The following is a 22459-nucleotide window of genomic DNA, read 5'->3' as shown; positions in this document are numbered from 1 at the left end:
TGGGAGTTGATAAGACAGAAAGTTGCACCAAGAGAAAAAAGAGGCTATTCAATTATTTTGCAAATGTGCCAACAGTGGTGGAAGAAGCCTTCTGATCCTTTACTAAAGTAAATTTATTAAATACCACACTGAAAAAAAAAATACTCTGAAAGTGAAAGTGATTACAAGTGAAAGTCCTGCATTGAAAATGTTACCTAAGTAAAAGCATGTAAGTATCATCAGCAAAATTACTTAAAGTATTAAAAGTAAAAGAACTCAATGCAAGGGTTAGAGTTAAATCCTCACATTTTACAAACCGGAAACTATGAACTACATGTGTTTTAAGTGCAAAACTAATGAAATGTAAAGTAACTAGTATATAAAGCTGAAGTAGAAACTGGCATGAAAAGAAAAGACTCAAGTAAAGTACTTGTATCTATAAATTCGTACTTAAGTACACTACTTGATTATTAATACTTGTTACATTCCACCACTGTTCTTAACACTGGAGACAGGTGAGACCACTGACCTGTAGAAGGTAGCTTTCATCCTCCTGCATAATACAGTTGCCATAAAGTGCGGTAAAGACTGTATGTGTGACCGCCTGGGTGTTCTCCTGGTTCAGCCTCTCTCCTGCCACCAGACAGGAAGCCACCAGTCTGGGGTTCTCCCATAACCTGGCCAAGAACTCGCCGTAGATCGTCTCCTGGAAGCCCAGAGTCTTGTAGCCATCGACAAACTGTGTGTCTTCCAGCATTTTGGCATGTTGGCAGCATTCTGCCGGAGAGGCCTCCGCACTGTACAACAGAGTTTGTTTTCATTAGTAAAAATCCAACGTCTGACTGACGTGTTCACCTTTAGACAAGCGAGTACAAGCATTACTGCTTGTACAGAATAAACCAATGCGTTTCACAGACAAATTTGTTAGAAAAGAAAAATACTTTGCACATCTATAGCGTGAGACAGGTGTGTCAGAGGGGGACAAGTAGATCAAAAGTTACAAAGAAACGCCCACATATTGTCTAACTTGTGAGAGCGAGAGAAAAAAAAAAAAATTATATATATATATATATATATATATATATATATATATATATATATATATATATATATATATATATATATATATATATATATTTGGCCAGTTTCTATATATATATATAAAAACTGTCCATGTTTCAGTAAGAGACCTTCATCAGGGAAATGGTGTTACATACTTTTTTCTTTCTTTTTTATAGGAGGTGACTGCTTGTGAGGGACACATTTGCTAACCTTGGAGAGAGCCAGGCTGCTGTAGACTTAGCCCCCTGACTTATGCTCAGCAAGGCTAACCACATGCTGGCTCCAGCTCTGTACATCATGCACAGACATGACATTAAAATCAATCTTCTCACTTCTGAAAAGAAAGCATATTCCCTAACCCCATTTCGCAAAAAGGTTGAAATATTCCTTTTTAAAAGGCCAGAGTGGATTGTGACGGTAGGTCTGACCTGGTGAGAATAAGACGATCGAGGTTGATCCTCTGCTGCTTGGCGATCCATGCGGCCCGGTACAGCCTCTCGGCTGTCTTCAGCACGTCACTGTTGAGCCTCTGGATCAGCTGCTTCTCTGATGCCACGTACAGCCGCTCCTGCTTCAGGTGGTGGGCCAGAGTGTGGATGTCTGGCTTCACCATCTTCCCCAGCTCACACAGGCAGAGAGGTCAGTGACTGGAGCACAGGAGGGACACGATGGGACGGAAACAGGCCAGAGTAAGGTCAAAGTGTGGAAATGGAAAATAACCTTGAACCAAGTGTTGAGCCAAAGTCAAATAAGCAAGAAAATATTTGTCAAGGCAGCTGTGTTAAAGATCAGTGTACTTGTCATGGATTGCACTAATGTTGTTCTGGAGATGCTTTGTCAAGTAGGAGAAAATAACCCTGGATGATGTAATTAGGGTTATCGCAGCTCTGGCATCGAGGCTACAAATTTCCAAAAAGCCTATGTTAAATTTAAACAATTAGTCAATTCATTTATAAGGCGATCCTAAAAAATGTGATTACAACAATTTTGATAATTGATTATGGTCGTCTATCAAAGAAAAGAAGACTAAACTATCTCTGGTTCCAGCTTCTCCAGTTACAACAGTCTCTCTCTCTCTCTCTCTCTCTCTCTCTCTCTCTCTCTCTCTCTCTCTCTCTCTCTCTCTCTCTCTCTCTCTCTCTCTCTCTCTCTCTCTCTCTCTCTCTCTCTCTCTCTCTCTCTCTCTCTCTCTCTCTCTCTCTCTCTCTCTCTCTCTCTCTCTCTCTCTCTCTCTCTCTCTCTCTCTCTCAATATTTTGGGGGTTTTGGAATACTGGTGAGACAAAACAGGACATCATTGAGACACTGTGATGTAAACATTATTGTACTTTATCTGCTACTTCAAATTTGACCAGCCTTTTTTTAATCCGTTTCCTTAAATCCCGTTATGGAAGTGGAATTATTAAATCGCTGGTATACCCCGTTAAGCTTTAATACAGTGAAGTGGGAGGTTTTTTTTTCTTTTTTCGCAGGCACATCAATCAAAGAGGAAAAAAAAAAGTCACATCTTTCAACAACAACAAAAACATTTCGTTTCACATCTTTTTGGACCCTTATTATTACCACATCTGTGTTTAAAACATTGGAAAAGCTAAAGATAAAAAAATACATTTCAAAAGGCTTAAAGACAAAACTTGCTAAAGAAGTCTACTGGGGACCAACTACGCTCTTTCGATCTGAGAATGAGAAGTAATTTAGTTTAATTTAGTAAAAATAATTTGGCTAAGGTGGTGCCTTATTGCTGGCGCTTGGGTGCTGAGCCTTGACTATGGCTCGACATGACTATTGTTTGCCAACACAAAAGGGTAAGTTAAGTTTCCTGGTAACGTTAGCTAACAATTGCATGTGTTAGGTTATGTTATTATGTTTACAGGCTTGTGGTGATGCCTAATGTGCTATAGGAGCCCAAAAATTCTGTTTGGTACTGCCATTTTGTTTTGTTTTGTCAGGGTTCAATTGTGTAATAAACATTACAATTAGAGAATCGTGATATCAATTCCCAGCTAAAAAAAGGTCTGGCTGAACGCTCGCTCACGCATGATGCTCGTGTCAGACAAGGGAAGGGCTCATTTGCATTCCATGTGCTTGAAACGCTGTCCCAGCGACAACAAAAAAAGCATGCGTTTCACAAGCTTCAGGAGACCCTGCACAGCAGAATATGCAAATCACTCTTCCTTTTCCAGATTCACACAGCCAAAACATACAAACCAAGCTGAGTGCATAAAATCTGAATTATTTCTTGGTGAATCCTGCCACAATGACGCTTTGTGGCAGGCTGCAAAACATAGCAAACACGGCTTTAACTGTGGCGTTACGGCTCTGAGAGGAGAATGAGACTAGACTGGAGAAAACTGCCTCAGAGTGGGAAAGACTGCAAGGCACCGTCATTGTTCGTAAACAGACAACCACAACGTTGGAGTTGATGTGTCTGACAAAACAGATTGGTTATGCAGATTTAAACGCATAATGATAGGCTTAGCATTGAACTCCCTTGGCAAACCAAGAATAAATAGTGATTACTGGTCTCCAATTACTGTGATAAAAACCCATTTTAGTTAAATGAGCCTCTAATACAAAAAAAAAACATTCAGTATGTTATTTGTGTGTTCGGGGTAGACAAAATACATTTCTCCAGAAGGCACAGCTGCTCCATATCATGTGAGAAACATGATGGCCACCTGCCCGGGTGCTGCAGTCCATCAACACAAAAACAACAGACAGACAATCTCATGAGGGATTAATCCTTCAGTCATTTATCAGTAAAACAATATCAAACATTTGCTTATAACAGATCGACACATTCAAATCGTTGGCTTCATCTTTTCACATTAGAAATTACATTTTTTGGTTTGCTTGTTATGTCCGTTTAGCATTTATAGAAACACATGTAATACATGTTTATCATAATAAAACAAAAACACATGGTTAATATAAAGGGTGCAGATTAAAAAAAAATGTGGTAAAACGTTATTAAAAACGCACAATAAATACTGATATGATATGATAAAATACAATAATGTTTATAATACACTATAGTGTAGTTGCAAGCGGATATAATATGTTATATATATATATATGTTTGTTGATGTATTTGTCGCCAACTATAAATCATCCTGCGGGCCCCAATAAGTGGAGCCAGGTGTACAGATATGACACTTACTGAGTGTGAATCGCAGTTTGAATAGTATAAAATAAGGCTTCATAGGAGGTTATAAATTGCTAATAAATACTGTACATTAATAAACGTAAACCTGTCATTATAGCTGCTAACAAAGTTCTACATTATAGTTTTATAAACAGGGTTGAAAATTAGCACCAGCCACTAGATGCTAATGCCAATGCTGGTGAAATATGCAAGTGGTTGCTGGATTTGCTTCACTCACCAGCCCAAAAAAAGCCTATTGACCTGCTGGGAAATTGTTGCTGGGAAACGACCAAGAAATTAAAGCTTGCAGTGGGTAGAAAGCAAAAATAAATGGCAGAATTTGAAGATGAGTGAGACCTCCTCCTGCAGCTCTCCCTCTCCACTCTCTGTCGCACAGGATGTGCAAGAGCAAATCAGCCAATAGGAACTAGGGGTGGGAATCTCTGGGCAACTCACGATTCTGAGAGGTCAGCGATTCAATTCTAAACTAATTAGCAGCGTCTCTCGGTGCAACATTTTTACGTACATTTCCATAGGTGATAAAAAAATAAATGCACATATAAATCAGAATTTTTTTAGATTTTGACATATGCAGTATTTGTCAAACACAAATACTCACGAAATGTTTTCTCTACTGAGGTTTTTAATTTGTAGTCATTCCATGCTTAAACTTTAAACTTGCTTTGAAAGTCACCTTCTCTCACAGTAATCTTCCATGTCAGAGGCTCTGTCATGTTTCAAAGGGGGACAATTGGCTTCTTAGGACATTAAACATGTTGTGATCAGATGTAGATGAACAACCTTTATGTCTTTTCCAAATTATTTTATGTACAGTATGTCTTATTTGATCATTTGTAAATATATATATATATATATATATATATATATATATATATATATATATATATATATATATATATATATATATATATATATATATATATATATATATATAAAAATTGTTTTTTTTCCATTTTTGTGTTTGTTTTCTGCACTCCTGCCTAAAAACTCTAAGTTGTTGTCCATTATCCAATCCTCTTTCAGTCACTCTGTTTCTTGATTTTTACACGCCTGGAGACAGTTACTTTTAAATAAAAATCAAGAAGAGCACTTTTTTTTTTTAATTGATTATTAACTTATGAGAATTGAGCATTGAATTGTTGTAGAGATAACTGTGATGCATCTAAGAATCAATTATTTTTCCCGCCCCTGAGAGGACACGCTCTCCGTCTGTGATTGGACAAAGTCTCGCATCATGAGCTAGATTTTGTAAAGCCTGAAAACAGAGCCAAGGGGAGGTGCAGACGTCTTATTTTACCTCAGACCACTTAAATTACAATTTAGATTATTATCTAAATTATGGATTTCTTGACAGACAATGCTAAAAAATAAATTGCCCACCACAGCTTTAATTTCCAACCATGGTTATAAACCATTTATTAAATGTATGACACTTATAAAGTGTAGAAGTTTTGGCCCAATCTGAAAACGTGTAGTGCTGCTTTAAATGTTATGATGGTATGAAATGAGTGGTGACAACATCTGTTTAGTTTAAATTGGCGCAGCAACTAATGATTATTTTCATTATCAGATAATGTGCCAATTAGTTTTTCTTAATAAATCAACTTAAGTCTACAAAATGTCAGAAATTTGTGAAAGATGTCAATGACAATCTCCCAGAGCTGATGATCTTCAAACTAAAGCTTTTTTGGTCCGACCAACAGTCCAAAAACATCAAATTATTATGTCTATCCTACCACCACAGACGATTAATCAATGATTATTAAAAGTAGTTGCCGTACACACTAAAACCAACCACTTGGTGGGGCTTTAAATTATCGTTACCTGATCTAGGCCTACAATTTGGACTTTCTAGATTAACAGATCTGGATATCTTAAAGGCAAATATGAAAGGAACATTTTTCTTTCAGGTTTCTATTCTACATCTTTTTTTAGAGGAATTCACTGACAGGTAAGTGGCTGATGAGTACACTCAGGGTGCAATTCCACGCATAGACTCATGTTCTTGAATAAGCACATTCCTCACATTCTTGGAAGGAAGTGAAAAAACAACAAGGCTATTAAGTGGCTAGCAGAGAGGTAAGCTGCCATTTGTCATGGGCTCCTGTGCCCGCCGGCTCCAATACAGTCCACTGCGTAAAGCCACCTGGTGAGTCAGTCATGGAGAGCACTGAGGAACTCTAAAGCAGAAGAGAAACCAGTTTGAAGGAAAGCATAATCTGCAAGTTTCTGAGTTGTGTGAGAGTGATCGTAGTTGTGGCAGGACAGCCACACTGAATAAATAATAACAAGACGACCAACCGTACAACCTTAATATCAACAGAAGCACTATCACAACAGGGTGGCATAATACAGCAGGGGCAGGGCAAAGACAAGTGATTAAAAACGCAACCACATTAGGTTATTATTTCTTTTTTTAAATGCAAAGCACAGAACACTACTTTATGAAGTAAATATATCACAGCTGCACCAGAGTAAAGGTGTTTGGAACACAGCCCACTCTTTCTACACACACCCGCACGGAACAACCAATGGAACAAAGTGCTTTTTATAGATATTCATAGGATTTCACTTCCTACAAAGAGGAATTCATGTATCTGAACCAACATCCTCTTCACACTTCCCTTTCAGGTAAATTCTTACAATTCTCAGCAGGCAGATACTGTACAATAAGTGCATGAGGTTTAAGAGAGACCTTTCCCACCATCCGGTCTGGGTACTAGAGCTGTCAATCTTAGACTATAATACCATTCAAATTTCATCTGTTATTTTTTTTGTAATAACGATGTCCTTATCCATCGTGATGGAGAGCCTCCATCGTGATAACACGCCCCCCGCTGGCGCTGGACAAGAAACTGATAACTCCGTCGGTCTAAAACTAACGAAGACACTTGCGTTGAGCTTTGCGCCGTGCTGCGCAGGGTGCTAGATAAAGCCCTTTAAGAGGAAACTACTTTTTTTCTCCTCACCATAACAGCATGCGGTAAGGTCATGCTCTGCGCTTCGGCTTGGACACAGCACAACAATTTCATCGTCCATCACGATGTTTTACTGTAAACATCGTCACCTGCCAATTTAGGGGAGATCGCCCAACCCTAGCAGTCACTACTATTTATAGTGATTTATAAGCAACCCTTTTCTTGCAGATTGTAATGTTACTGAGAATACAGCTATTGGAAGGTTATGCTGTAGGGTAGCTAACATAAACTTAAGCTGTCTCCGTGAAGCTCCCAGCTACGCTCACGTCACTTTGACTCCCGACACAGTTAGTAAACAAGAAAAAGTTAATGTAAGCACTTTGGCACAATGGATGTCGATTTTAAAGTCATGTTAAAACTATTTGCCGTCCTTTTTCTGATTTCCAGGCGTAGCCGTGATGTTGTACTAACGTTACTCGCTTACACCGCCCAATGTCATGTGTTTCTCATTCCCGCTAACTTATTGTTCATAAAACGTGACATGAGTGACACATACGTGTCGGCCAAGTCGAGAAGAGGGAGATTAGCAAACGTTAGCCAACATATTTTCAAAAAAAGTCATATTTGAATAGTAATTTCAGGATTTGAATATTACAGATTTTTTTTTTACTATTCATATACATACGATTCATATGCGACTTTCGGTAGTTCTTCCAACAACCCTACTTGGTACGGAACCTCAATGAGTATTTGGTCTGATTCTTAGAGTTGGTTAGTTGGGGGGGGGTCATTTACGCTCACTGCTCCCACACAGATTTACCCAGCATATGTGGGGTTCAAAGGAGCAACCTTCTTGCCACAACGTTAACTTCTCTAACCTTGACGATAATACTGCCCCAACGAAATATGTGAAAATGTCCACTGTAGGCCCGATACTGGTTTTTCGAGGCTGATGCAAATTATTAGTTTTTAATAAAACCGATGTATTAATTAGAAACTTTCAACATAATACACAGTAAACGAGAGTCATATAGTTCTGTGGGTGGGACATTTAGTGAGACTCAGTGGTGAGTGAAGTCGAAGCAGGGGGACACAGAGCCACAGCGGAGACAAAACTTTATCGGTTATCAGGCAAATAAAATGCTGATACAGATAATCTGCAAACTGCCAAAAAATGAGCCGATAACCGGTCTATGTCTAGTCCACCCCCTCTGAAACAACAAGCTGTCGTGGAGGCAGAAGATAAAACACGGTATAAAACGTGTCCCAATTCAGGGGCCGTCTTCCTGAATCCATGTTTCTACACCAAATACAGTATGAGGGGTAGTTAAGACCCTGTTCCATGTGGCTCCACCTCCATATTCATTTGAGAAAGCAGTGTTTAAGCTGGAATTCATAAATAATCTCCGATGTTTGTCTTTGTGATCAGCTTGGATGTGGAGTTAACCACAGGATCTCACATGGAGGTTTTATAGATAAACAGTATTTATCATTAACGTGGATCACTGTTTTCCCAGGCGTCTGTCATGTGCTGTCTGTCAAGTTAAATGTTACGACTTGTCCTGTTGACTCGGGTATCATGAAACTTAACTCGGTTTACCACAGTTGCTGTCACTTTCTGGGGTCTTGAGGGCAACTTCCTACTAGAAAGACATTTTTGACTTTGCCAGTTGATGATGTGCACCAGAGTGAATCTTTAAAAGTTTAAAAGCCGGTTATTTTCATAAACGGACATTTCAACCTCTCCGGTTTCAAAGATAACATTGTGCACAGCTGTCACTTTTCAGAAAAGGGTTAATTTACACGTACCCGTGTGTGTGTGTGTGTGTGTATATATATATATATATATATATATATATATATATATATATTTTATGCCGTCAAGAGCATTCTTAACCTGTAGGTAGCAGTGTAACGAGAAGCTCAAGCACATGTTAGCCAATAAGAATCTCGAAAATGTCAACAACAGCAACGAATCACTTCCTCTCTCTTTCTCCAACTTTATCGACTGCCTAAAGCTGCATTTGTCTCAATTCACATGCAAAAGTAGATTTCAGAGATCTTCTCTCTGGACAGAGTTTTTAGAAAGACTCGTTTTCAGAGGCAAATTCACCGTTTGCCTCTAAACCAAGGGCACAAACGAAGGGAAATGTCTCAGTTTGTCAAAATAACAATCTACGTGTAACACAGCCTTGGTCTCAGTCAGGATAGACCTTCTCAACTGGGCCAGAGGTGCAACGCCAGCCTAGTTCTCAGGTCCTCTGAACGACACCCTGAAGGTGGGTCAAACAATGTCTTGTTGCCCAAGATATTCAATCTACATTACTAAGTGAAATGGCTTCAAGGAAGTTATGAATACTCGAACACACGCATTCTAACCCAACCTAAATCCTTAAAATGTACAGCAGCAGTCTGCCAAAGTGAAGCAAACAGCACAAACACAGATACACACACAGAACAACAATTCTGCAGTCCAATCCCAACTCACAATTCTGGTCATCTCCTTCTGTGACCGCAGATTGTAACACATGTAACACGTATAACCCAAGCATCAGGTTAACACCTCTAGAGAAAAGGAGACAGACAGGGCTGTTGCAGTGCATTAAAGAACATTAATATTGTGATCTGCATCAACTGAAATGTTTTTTTCAGTTTACCGCAGAACTTTCAGTAGCGCACATCCTGCCAAGTAAAGATAAAACTCCTTCTAAGTAATGAATGAGCCTAGGAATGATCATACATCCAGTTACAATGCAACAAGCGTGGGATCACTCGGTCACACTTGAACTTAGGTCATTCTACTCTCAAACCATATAGTAGGCCGATCGCAGGTCTACGCAATCTGTAGTCTTCACTAAAGCTGAAGAAATTTGTGTTGACTGAGCCTCAATCGGTGCTCATAAGACTTAGATCACACAACAAAGTGAGCAACTGAAACGGACTTCTGAAGCTAAAATGTGATATTTGGGTTGAGTGGATACAGAGTTAGGCTAATTCAGGAAAGGGTATACTATGACACCAGGTATTGTCAAAGAGGGAGGTATTGACTGTATATTTGAGTTGTAATTAATTACTATTTTAGATAATTTTTTAATCTAAGCCACAAGTTCACTGAGCCTTCTGGTCTTAGATTAACTAGTCTTGTGTGGTAAGGAGTATAAAACACAAAATAATTGGATCATATAAAATGATAGATAGATGATAGAAAAAAGGCAAAAACTCACATCTGAAGTGGTAACCAGCAAATGTTTGGTATTTTAACTAATAAAGAGACTTGACTAATTCAAATCTATGACTAATTGCTTCAGTAATATTGGACAAAAAGAGGAGAGAATGACCTCTATGATACAAAGAGTTAACCGTAATATTCCGTCGTTAAACATTAATGATATTAATTGGCTGACGCTATTTCCCACAGTTTTACAAGCCTCAACGTTATAAACACGGTGCGGTTGGTTATGCTATTAGGCTGCAACTTTAGCAAAACAACCTTTTCACAGGCTTAATGGGTGGGTGTGGGCAAATTTGGCACTAAAAGCTAAAACACGTTCATGTGCTAACGTTAAGATACAAGTTTATGGTGCCCTTGATTTGATGGGGTAGCGTTACTAGCTAGCCAACTGAGATTTAGCCAACAAATCGACATGGGATAGGTTAAGTTAATGAGTCTTACCGCTTGCTAAAGTAACCTTGGCTTAGATAACAGTCATCAATCTAAAAAACAAATCATATAAACCACGTATCAATCGTTAGCTCAGCTAAATGCTGTGTGAAGGAAACTGACACAACCCGAGACAGCCAGGTTTAGCTAATGTTAGCTACATTGGTAACGTTACCAGTGAGGACGGGCAAGTATTTGCACTAGCTAGCTAATTCGAGAAGGGGCACAGGGAGCAAACTGGTGAGCTGGCTAACTCTAGCAGTAGGCTGCTAACGTTAACCGAGTTAAACTCGGCTAACGTTTGCTAGTCAAGCAGGGCAAGCTAGCCATAAGCTAGTTAGCTACGTTAGCCTAGCTTTAGGCTGCAAGCTTCTGGTTGACCAAATGTGGTTAACAGAACGTGCTAACATAAATTGAGCTACTTACCTACTGTAATTAAGGTGTACTATTCGTTCACTATTTCTCCAAACAAAGACGATCATGAGATTTCTCGAATCAGAGTAGTTGTTAGTTCGCGGTTGGCCGTCTTACACTGCTGGCTACTGCAGAAGCGAACAGTGCTGTCACTTGCTGTCATCACGAGGAGACATGCGCAGCCCGCATGCGCAAAGCTTTTCCACTAACACAGGCCTCCGTGTACACATCACGTTGTTATAGTTTGGTGCAGTTTCTGACAAAGCAGTTTTAAATCACAAATATATACACTTATAACCCCATCTTTTGTGAATTTCTGTTTCACGCTGTATGTCCTGTCTTACTGGATCGTAAAAACATTTTCACATCAGTTAAAATATCCTCAATTCAGGTTTTTCTGCTAACTGTTGCCTTGGATTTAAAGCAGATTAGTGTGCACACTAGTTGAAATAACAACTATTTAATTTTTGTCTTCATGGTTGTATAGCAATGTTTATTCATATTCTCTCCAAAATGTTAGTCTAGGCTACTCAGTGAGATTTTAGTGAGAAATACTGGGATTTCAAATACTGCAAATACCTGTGTATTATCTGTCTGGATCCGCTGTCACACAAATAACCTCATTTTGTAGGCCTAGCTATCTATAACACTTCTCTATTCCTGCATTTTAGGTTTTTATTTTTGTGTGCGATAGAGTCCCAATTAAAATGCCTTTTTGATTGTCTTTATAAATAATGATGGCTCAATATATGGCCCCTCTGTTACTGTACTCTGCTGGATTTAGCTGATGCAGAGAGCATATATGAGATCATTACAGGATTACAGGACACATTTTAAGCTGGGTGAAGTATAGGTTCACATTTTTTCATGTGTCCTTTTGAACATTGAAATTGGCTTAGATGTAATCCTGCAACCACATCATATTGATTGTAAAGAGATTCCTTCCTTACGCTCATCCAACACAAGTGATGGCGGACAAGATCCTCAGTGGTTGATGAATGCAAAACAAATTCGATAGAAGATCAAGTGGGTATCTTCTAAAATTTTAACTTTTTAGTCTCTATCTTTTTTATTTAAAATTCGATCTAAGTTACCATCCCTCCACCGCAGCTCATCAAGGAAACTGTCTGGGGAGGGAGAGAGGGATATTAAACTAAACACACTGTAACTTTGGAATATGTCGACTTGAATTAACAAACTCAGTCTGATAAAACCCCATATTAGGTTCAGATTAACACATGTCCATGTGGACTTCTTGTTTTAAAACCAATTTGAACAATTGTGAACCTATCATTTAATGCTTCAGCATAACTATTTATTATGCATTTGAATCCAACTGTCTGAGAAAAACCCTATGAATTTATAATTTACAGTCAGATAAATCATTTCAATTTACTGTCATTTGCAGGTGAAATTTAATGAAAAGACAAACGTTAACACTGTCAACATAAGCTTTTTCAATCGAACAAAACATATCTGACTGAGGTGCACTTTAAGTATCTAAACCTAAAAGGCACGAAAGCAAAACATCAACGTGGATTTCATCCCCTGACAGCACTGTAATATTACTATGTAATACAAAAACAAAGATTGTGGACATAATCGTGGGTACAGTCATTTTAAGTAATACATGCATTCTACCACTAGGTGGTGGTCTATTAACATAAAACAATGATTGCAGGACAATCCTTGAGCAAGCAACTTGTTGCAATAACACATATTGGACATGTTGTAACACATTTATAGTAAAATGAATAAATAAAAAACACAGAAAGGAAGTATAAGGGAATCTGCCAGCATCAGCCAATTTGAAGCAGCAACTAATGTTTGTCCATAGTGAGTCTTCATCAGAGGGAACTTATTCATGTAGATTTAAATGTTGTTTGTGGAAACCTTATTTGCCGCTTAAACCTGTATTTACTTCAAAAGATGATGACCATGCATGAGGTTACCCTAAGAAAATAATATAATTGTAATTATGTAATAAACTCTTGTATTAACGCTGACAGACTGTCAATATAAATATATCCAGATGCATCAAAAGAGGAGCACAAAATAATTACACTCAATTTGTTAGATTACAACCAACCAGAATTTGGTGTTTTGTTGTAGTTTTGCACTTAATGCAAAGCTAAATAGATCTTTTTAGGTTTTTATTCTTATGTGATGTACATAATCCATTTCTACCTTTTTAAGTTTTTTTTTCTTGTAGATACTACCGGTGTTTGTGTCATAAAACAAGGTAATAAATCTTAAGTTTACTAGCTGAAGAGTGAATGGGACACCGCGGATGATGCCTACATGTTGATCCATATTCCACCAACTCTATTTACGGTCTAATTGTACCCTGTAAATGCCTAATAAGGAGTAGTGTGGAAGAGAAACGCAAAGCCACCAAGTCACTTGTTAAATTCCATTTATTACATATTCATATATGGGTCATAAACATCACAAAATAGAAAGTTGAGGAAGGTCTTGCACAAAGATATATATATATATATATATATATATATATATATATATATATATATATATATATATATACACACCACATATATATATATATATATATATATATACACACTATATATATATATATATATATATATATATATATATATATATATATATATATATATATATATATATATATATATATATATATATATATATATATATATATATATATATATATATATATATATATATATAAAATCAAGTAAAAGAGCTAGCTCAGATTAGTCAATAATAGCCATGGAAGCTAGCAGACATAGCATCACATCATTCTCATTTCATAATTTATGTTTTAGTGCAAACAAAGTCTTTACAGCTCTTGGCTCCAGGGAATTATTCAATATTAATAAAATAGGATTTTACAATACAGATTTAAAGGTTACTCTTTTATTGCATATTGTTTAAGAACATACTGTGGTATTAGTTATGATAAGGTCTTAGGTCATGATGCTTAAATGATCTAATATTCAATATATATATTTACCTCTTACATTTCTAAGCATCAAATGGTACTTCATTAATATAATAAATTGAAATATAAGCAATATCTATATTAAAATACCTAAATATAAATAACACGCATTGAGCAAAATAATTGTTCTTTTACAATGGTAGTTCAAACAACCTTAGTCAAGAGCTGTCAAGCCTTTAGAAATAGATAAACCTATACATTGCTTTGTGTCAAATGCTTCTTTATTTTTCCACTGAAGGCCACTTTCAAACAAAGCAATTTACACAAGAGTGACATCAAGTCTTATCACATAATTAAATAAGTTCCAACTAAAAAATGTAAAATGAACTTAATTAAGTGGGAAACAAATATGTGGTTTAATTGTTGTTTAAATTGTTTAATTTCTTTGTCCATCAAACAATAATTAATATGACAATAATAATAATAAAAAGTACCCACACAACTTCAATATACTAAGGAAATAAAGTACTAATAAACAGTTGTAATATTACAACCACTGGTATAATATAAATCTCTGATATAACATTTGTTGGTGAAATCAAAAATGGATGAATGTTACAATATAACACCTGGCTGTGCTATTATCGGGTGGCAATGAGATGTGTGTACTTCATAAATATTGTGTGCTTCATACATTGTCTGCAGAACCTGCACAGGTCATACATGTTCACATCATAAACACCTGGATAACGTGTGCCTTGTCAACATGCAGGCTAATAACTCTTCTGAGTGCAACATGATCAAAACAAGCCCAAAAAACAACATAGGGCAACCTTTAGGAGTGTGTGTGTGTGTGTGTGTGTGTGTGTGTGTGTGTGTGTGTGTGTGTGTGTGTGTGTGTATGTGTGTACGAGTGTGTGGTGACAGAGAGAAATAAGAGAAGGAGGGATTGGTCACATACAGTATACACACATCATTTCCTCAATTTGCTAAACCACGCCATGTATTTACAGTATGTACATAAAGTGTTGCTGACATCGTTATCATTTAGTGCTGTACTATATTATATCATCCAAGAGATGAGGGGTACCCACCCAGTCCAGTGTCCTTGGCTCGGACGCAGCCATGATCATGCACATGAACTGTTTCCCTGTTCTCTTATCTAGTGGGTAAATTGTAGTTGGGGTGAACCCTTTGTTGCTCTCCACAAACTCACACAGCTGATTATAGATTCTGGGGTACTCGTGACGTAGGAAGACTCCCCTGGTCCTGAGCTCACGCTGGATATTGACGAAGCAAACCTCTCTGGCTTTCCTTCCCTCCTCCCCCTCCTTGTCAATGTCCGGAGTGCCTGGAGGCGGAGTGAGGATGAGGGTTTCCATTTCGCTATCCTTCCTGAGTACCTTTTTGTCAGGGCTTGAGGAGGCCAAGGATACCTTTGCATATTTTCGAACTGTTGGTGCTTGGACCCTGGGCGAAGGTCTGTTAGGCACTAGTTCACCGACAGCCACGGATACATTCAGAAGGAAACATTCATTGGGGTCGTACTCGTTACCTGCGTGCTGTAGTTCGTTGCAGTATTCACCGAGGTTGTCCCTGAAGCCATCCAGCTCTCTGAGAGATAGGTATGTGGGAGACATGAGGAGGCTCTCCAGCCCAACTTGGAGAAAGTTGTCAGCTGTCTCCGGATTAGCAAAACCAAGAAAGAGAACGCCTCTCCCTCTGGAGAGGAAGCCAGCTTTAGCAACGCGAGAGAAGGCTTTGTGGATCTCGGAATTCTCTCTGCAGAACTTTAGAGTGTGTCGACACACACTGTTCACGCGGCCGTACAGACAGGTGTCTTTATGGATCTCCCAGTCATCCCTGCGACAGTTTCGTGAGCAGTAGAACGTATAGCAACTGTGGCATGATTTGAAGTACAAGCAGGCGTTGAACATACTCTCAATCCGGTTGCACTTCTTGTTAGAGCACACCATAGTGTCGTCGTCATCAGTGCTATGGTCGGGAGAACATTCTTCTGCACTCCTCTGTAAAGCATCAAACCCACTGTCAGGGTCTTTGATTGTGTCTGGGCTGGATTTAGAGGATGGAAGCTGTGAGTTCAGACATCCTACATTTTCAAGTCCAGAAGATCCTCTGTCTTTGTCGTCATCTTCGGTAATGAGTTGTTTCAGCTGGTCTAAAATGTCTATGCTTGACTTTCTGCTAGTGGGTGGTTTGTAATCAATAACCAAATCAGCTAAGAGCTCATCCAGTTGCTCGAGACTCTGCTGGAGGGAGAAGTTGTTATGTTTCCTCTCTTTGCTTATGCCCGGTGTATTTTGTGGCTGCTTGTGATGCATTACTCTGGGAGAGGGCGTCTTTTCCTCATCCAACGTATCCCAGCTGACAGATTGCACGTCGCGCTGCTTTCTGTTGCCTGCACATATGTCATTATCTGTTATGGTGATCTCAGGAGTTACAAACCAGTGCCCACTCTTGGTATTCCTCCACGGATTGCTTGAGCCCCTCTCTAACGAGCTTTCAGAGAGTGAAAGGGCGGCGTAGCGCCTTGGTGAACTCGACAGGTTAAGTATAACAGGTTGAGATGTAACTTCAGATGATGCTGCTTGCTTTGCTTGCTGAAACAGGTTCTCATAGCTCCGTCCACGAGGCACAGATTGCTCTCTGTCCTGCCGTGGATATAGAATATTGTCCCAAGACTTGGAGTGGTTTCTGACCTCTGCACCTAGTCTACTTGTCTCCACACAGCTTTTAGTAAACCACGGGGGTATACTGGGGTCTTGCTTTACTCTCAGTGGTGTGTGCTGGGAGGACTGGTTAGAGTAACCAGATATACTTGAGCGATACCAGTCATCTGAAAAGGCCTGCGACATTCGAGGCCGTCGACGACCCTCCGTATAGTATGGTCTTGGTGGAAAGTACTGCTCCTCAGGAGAGCATGGTTTGGAATAAAACAACTTTGGGTTACTCATATGGTATGGATTGAACCGGCTATCCTCTCCATAGAAAGATCTAGACAGTGGGCTTTGAGAAAAGTATGATCCTGCCTCGCTGGTGGAGTAAGGCCTACTATATACAGAGTGTCCTGGTTCTCTGTTGGAAAGGTTTTCAGTGTAATACGACCTGACAGGTAGTGTGTGCACCCATCGAGTCCTTGGATCATACTGACTAGTCATTGTACTACCATGGCTGGTCAGACTGGACCGGTCGTCCTGAAAGTACGCTCTAGGATAGGGATGGACTGGATACCGAACAGGGTCCTCTGTATAGAAAAACTTGGTTGGTATGTTAGGATTTGAGTAAGCTCTTTGTTCCTGACTCAGATATGGTGCTGTCGGTGACGGCATTCTGTGCACATCTAGATGCTGGTAGGAGATTGGAGACATGCTGGTGGTATAGTGATATCCTTGTCTAAAATCTCCACTGTAGCATTCGCTCGGAGTGGGCGTTGGTGAGGAGGCAATCTGTCGAGGTACATACAAACCTCTACTGCTACTGGCCTGGGAGTATCTCTGCCAAAGATGCTCAGGCCGTACATTGGGAATCTGCCGAGATGTGTGCTGTAGTACAGCAGCATCTGGTTTAATGTCCACACGGCACCTGACATGTGGGGTAAGGGCTGGTTTATCCTGTTTATCCTCGTTGAAACAGTCGGAAACATAGAGGGGAGACTGAGGCTGCAGTTTGATAGGATGAACCTCATTCAAAAAAGCCCTGTTTGAGGAGGAGTAGGGTTCTCGGTTTGTTTCAGAAGTCCTCAAGGTAGCTGACGCAACCTGAGGCGCATCCCTCCCCTTCCGAGCTCCTGGAGGAGACACGGAGATGGGCACAGGAGTGAGGGTGGATTTAATTCTTGGAGCACTTCTAGATCGTGTTCTCTTTTTAGAGTCTGACCATGTAAGATGGCTGGTTTTGTCCTGGGTGGTGTGCTGCTGGAACAGCCTGGTGTTGAACAGATCGGGAGAGGAAAAGCGAAGGTGCCCCGGTTGATCCAGCCCATTCCACATTAGATCTTTGTTTAATGTCTGATGCTCTGCCCTCTTGTAAGGGTACTCCATTGACGAAGAGAGGGACCGCGGGTCGTCCAGGGACTCAATAAAGTCAAAGCTACGGCAATGTCTTTTGTTGATGATTTCTGGTTTGTCAATCATTTTCCAGTCACATTGCCGGAAGGAGTGGAGCGAAATGGAGGGGTCGGGGATGGGATTTAGAGTGAAGTCCCGAAATAGAGTCGACGCCAGTATATCAGGGGGATGCGTTCGTGTCATCCTAATGAGCCTTCGATGCTCTCCATTCAGTGTGATTCAAGATCAACACAGCCTGTGGAAACAAAGAGGGAGAAAAAAAACAAATACACATCAATGCAATTTGTATGTACAGATGTAAGGTAAAAGACAGTAAGTAGTTTACAGCAGTTGTAGGATCAGTTAATGTTTGTCTGTAAATCAAATCTCTATGCACATTTTAAAATCTTCTTAACACGTTTTTTTATTTAAAAGCATCTACAAAGCTGAATAAGATGTAAGTGAATCTGTAAACAACTAGCTGCCTGTCCCTTGAACACCATAACAAACAGTGTTCCAGCCTATAACCGGCAAGAAAAAGTTGGTTGAGCCATCAACGCAAAAGGATTATCATGCAGGCTACTTCCAAAATGCACATTTATGACTCAACCAACTCAACTCGTCAGGTTACAGGTAGAACGCAGTTTGTTATGGTTCGTGGTGCAGGTTGGTGCAGTTTGTTTTTGTTGCCGTTTGTGGAGCCTGGGCTGTCTGCAGACACTGTGTTTTTTTACAGTGTGTTCTGGGGACAGGCAGGTAGGGGATAGTGAGATGTTTGCTATATGTGACAAAACATGTTGTAGCCCAAGGAACACGTGACATCGCTTAGAGCACCTTTAATTTAACTGGACACTTTTTGCTAAAAAAGGGTATAAATACATATATACATATATTATTGTACATTGCTAACTAGAAGGTGTCTTTATTAAAAGAAAATGCAAAACATAACTTGCATGATATAATACCAAACTGCGGGTATTGATTTTTTTAACTTGTTCACAATTAAACAAGGTTGTAGACAATAATATCAAAGATATTTTAAACTATTTCTGATGAAAATATACCATAGTCTATGACAAATGGTATTACGGCAGCGTGTTTTGGTTTACAGTTACATATTAGAGACCTCACAATGTAAACAAATTTACAATAAAAAGCTAGTTTGAGTTTCAGTAAGTGGCCATCCTTGTTTTTAATTGTTTTTAAATCCAGTGCAATAAAGCATTTCTGTTTTCTAATGTTTGATTTATTCACATCTTATGATTAAATAATATATCGACAACTGCGGAACCAGTCTCTGCCTGAATATCCACAATATTTTCTTAAGGCCTTTCGAATATTTTTGTCAACAAAATGATTCCGTTTCAAAAATGGATTTATATGTCACACACACACACACACACACACATGGGCTTCCTCGTTGGCACCAACCCACGAGCTAACCCTGAGTTACCATCTGTTCTTCATGATGAGAGAAGATCGACCAACCATCTCCCTGCCACGCCTCCACAACACACCTAAATACCCCATCCTTTCACACATGACCAAGCGCTACAGGCAAACCAACACATTACTCACTGCTTTGCTTGGTCCCTTTCTTCCTTTTTCAATTTATTGTTTCAAAGACATATTAGAAGATACCTGTGTGTGTATTTTCCTGCTCTTAATAAAAAGAAAACACTGCAGCTGCAGTTGCATATAAGGATTATTTATTTAATTTAAAAAGATTTACTTAAGTGGGTAAACACATAGCAAATTGATACCACATCACATAATTCTTTGGCAAGATGGATTACCTAAGTTTAGGATTGTTATGCAGTATCAGCTTTTCCTTATAATTATCATATTAATTTGTCCAATTACTTGCAGTATAGGTAATACTTTTGTATTCCTGTTATAGTGTTCCAGCCAATGCATTGTAGATTGGGAGCAAATGTCCACACCTTTTAAAGGTGTCCTGCCACACAAAACTGTTTTTACTTGCATTTTTTAAAAATATATTAGGTCCATATGTGTTTGTTTTATGCTGTGGATTTGAAAATTAACATCTACCTCCTCTGTCCGCTCTAGCCACTGAAAAGAAATAAGTGGAGAAATTAGGCTAATTACAAAAAAGCTGGTCAGTCTGATGTCATGTTGCCCGACCTCATTACTATTCATGAGCTTGCCCACTTCCGCTGGCTAAAGGATACTGATTGCCATTGGCTAGCTGTTAGCCAATCAGAGTCAAGCAGCTTAGCTTGTTGAATTTGATTGAGAACTGGCACAAATGGATATGTCTTCCTGCAGGCTTTCTACACCACGCTAGTGTGGCTTAAAACAAGGTAACCATGGCATTTTTTTCACAAACAATGTTACAGAGTCCTTTACAGAGGCCCTCCAGAGAACTTCAGACATTACCACAAAGTCATGCGTGTGGCAGGACACCTTTATATTCTGAATATAATATTATTTCCCAAAAGTCTGCTGTTGCAGACAGGTTCCACACTGTACTATTATCAGCTGTTCTATCACTGTTGGGACTAATGATCACTAATGTCTAATTGACGGTTGATTGTCTTACTATCTGGGACTTATTTTTGTGTCAGCTGTGCCAATATAGCAATAATAAATTCATTATTAATATCTTATCAGTGAAGAATAAGTAAACAAAGATGGGCTGCATATGGAACTTAAAACTACATGTCATTAAATAGGAAAAAAAGTCCATCTTATTTTCAATCTTCATATACTCTAAATAAAATGAGGTGAGGTGTCAGCAGAATGGAAACGGCCTTAATGAGACTTCCTTTTATTACACAGCATTAAAAATAGGCCCAAAAGGGTGCAGGATCTGAAGAGTGAACATTCAGTGAGTTCACTTGCACAATCTATCTGGCTCAAACAGCTACCCAACTTTAATACATCAGTGGATATGAGAATAGCTCCCAATTCTGTAGTATCAAATTGTGTTGTTAAATGAGATATGAATGGGTGTGCAAGGATACGGTGCTGGCAAAGCTGCTGTACAAGCCTCAATAGGAGTTTATACAATTCACTTTATAAATGGCCACAAGAGATTAATAAAATACTAGAATTCATAGTGTGGGTCTACAATAGGCCACTATAACATCACTACTGACCACTGCTGAAACACTTCTAAGTATCTGTTGAAATGTGTTTCTTGTGTATGTGCTAATGTGTTAATGATCTAGCATGAAGTTAATACAAAATAGCACTTTTTGTTTAAATTAGACTACAAAACAAGAAGCTTAGACTAACTAAAGGCATGCATTCTTCCCTCTGCTTCCTCATTGTCTGAGGCTATTCTGGAATAGATGGACTACACTTTCTTGGTATAAAACCACATGCCACATACTGTCTCCATGGCTACAGTACTCAGCCAAGAAACCATGAAACACTCCTGGAGTTGCACACCAGGGCACAATTTCAGTCTGGAAAAAAAGAGCACTGCCAACATTGTATATTGCTTTAATATCGTCTGAGTGGGCAAAATCAAGTGCGATTTGATCAGAGGAAGCACCAATTATATTGATAATAGCTTAGGCAACTTATAGAGCCACCGGGCTGTATTTCTGTGCTATATTTTGTTATAGGAGGTTATTCTGCTTGTTTCATATTATTTGGGATTTTATTCATTTGCTTGCCAGTTTGTAACAATAACTTCGACTGTTAATTAGGCCTATTCTGCATATTTGCAGGCTTTTCCAGACAATAACAAATGTCATGTAGATCCGCCTGGAACCTCCCGAAGGGGCCACGGCAAGGCGCATTCAGCCTTACCGTTCTCAAATCTCAAATACTGTAACGCACTTCGGCCCCCCTTTTTATTTTGGTGCTGCGGCACAATATCGGCCCTCCATCCTCCGGAGCTGGCCGACCTAACGCCTTTGAGCCCGGAATGGCATCATTAGAAGCGGGTTCTAACCAGGACAGAGCCCACCGGAAAAGGGGGGGAAATGACTTCGGCCAAGTTTGGAAATGAAAGATTTGACGAGCTTACAAAGGGCCTTACCGTCTCGCCAGAGAGTAGTTGGGATGCGGTGGACAGGGTGAAGAGGCGGCCTGTCCTCCGCGAGACCGAGCAGCTTCAGCCGTATCCTACCGCACCTGCCGCGAGCCTGCCGGAGCCGAGCACTTGTCTTTCCCGCTGCCTTTACATGTTGTCTACTTCACCCGGCGATGCTCTCTTGCGTGTGTGTGTTTGTGTGTGTGTGTGTGTGTGTGTGTGCGTGTGTGTGTGCGTGTGCGTGTGTGTGTGTGTGTG

The 22459-nt window shown here is 39.4% G+C and overlaps 2 protein-coding genes and 1 long non-coding RNA gene across 12 annotated transcripts in view; 1 reads left to right on the top strand and 2 right to left on the bottom strand.

Moving 5' to 3' along the window:
• Nucleotides 1-11394, bottom strand: part of gapvd1 (GTPase activating protein and VPS9 domains 1) — a 43107-nt gene extending 31713 nt beyond the window's left edge. For 8 of the 9 annotated variants that reach the window (XM_034871978.1, XM_034871983.1, XM_034871980.1 and 5 more), the window contains exons 1-3: nt 11212-11394; nt 1470-1688; nt 509-776 (exon numbers count right to left, since the gene is read on the bottom strand). In XM_034871978.1, coding sequence (XP_034727869.1) covers nt 509-776; nt 1470-1654 — 453 coding nt within the window. In that variant the 5' untranslated portion in view covers nt 1655-1688; nt 11212-11394. The remainder of the gene's footprint in view (nt 1-508; nt 777-1469; nt 1689-11211) is intronic. The other variant, XM_034871979.1, reaches the window with a different exon arrangement.
• unm_hu7912 (un-named hu7912) lies at nt 31-22459 on the bottom strand. 2 transcript variants are annotated; one of them, XR_004656674.1, is made up of 3 exons: nt 22208-22459; nt 15051-18448; nt 31-44 (listed from the first exon to the last, which is right to left on the bottom strand). XR_004656674.1 is itself a non-coding variant. In XM_034871997.1 (2 exons), the coding sequence occupies exon 2, from the start codon at nt 18394-18396 to the stop codon at nt 15184-15186; it is 3213 nt and encodes a 1070-aa protein (XP_034727888.1). In that variant the 5' UTR covers nt 18397-18448; nt 22208-22459; the 3' UTR covers nt 14089-15183. The 2 variants fall into 2 exon arrangements, 1 of the variants encoding a protein (XP_034727888.1); XM_034871997.1 differs by lacking the exon at nt 31-44 and having other exon boundaries at nt 14089-18448.
• On the top strand, nt 12273-19040 carry LOC117944896. The gene is made up of 3 exons (XR_004656682.1): nt 12273-12288; nt 15797-15805; nt 18949-19040. It is a non-coding gene; the product is annotated as an uncharacterized LOC117944896 (long non-coding RNA).

The sequence above is a fragment of the Etheostoma cragini genome, chromosome 5 (assembly GCF_013103735.1).
Source record: "Etheostoma cragini isolate CJK2018 chromosome 5, CSU_Ecrag_1.0, whole genome shotgun sequence".
NCBI lineage: Eukaryota > Metazoa > Chordata > Actinopteri > Perciformes > Percidae > Etheostoma > Etheostoma cragini.
Note: the sequence above shows the minus strand (reverse complement) of the source record. Positions and strands in the feature narration are given on the sequence as shown.

Excerpts from the sequence above, each read along its gene's own strand:
- unm_hu7912 (XM_034871997.1), bottom strand. The coding sequence starts at position 18,396 with ATGACACGAACGCATCCCCCTGATATACTGGCGTCGACTCTATTTCGG.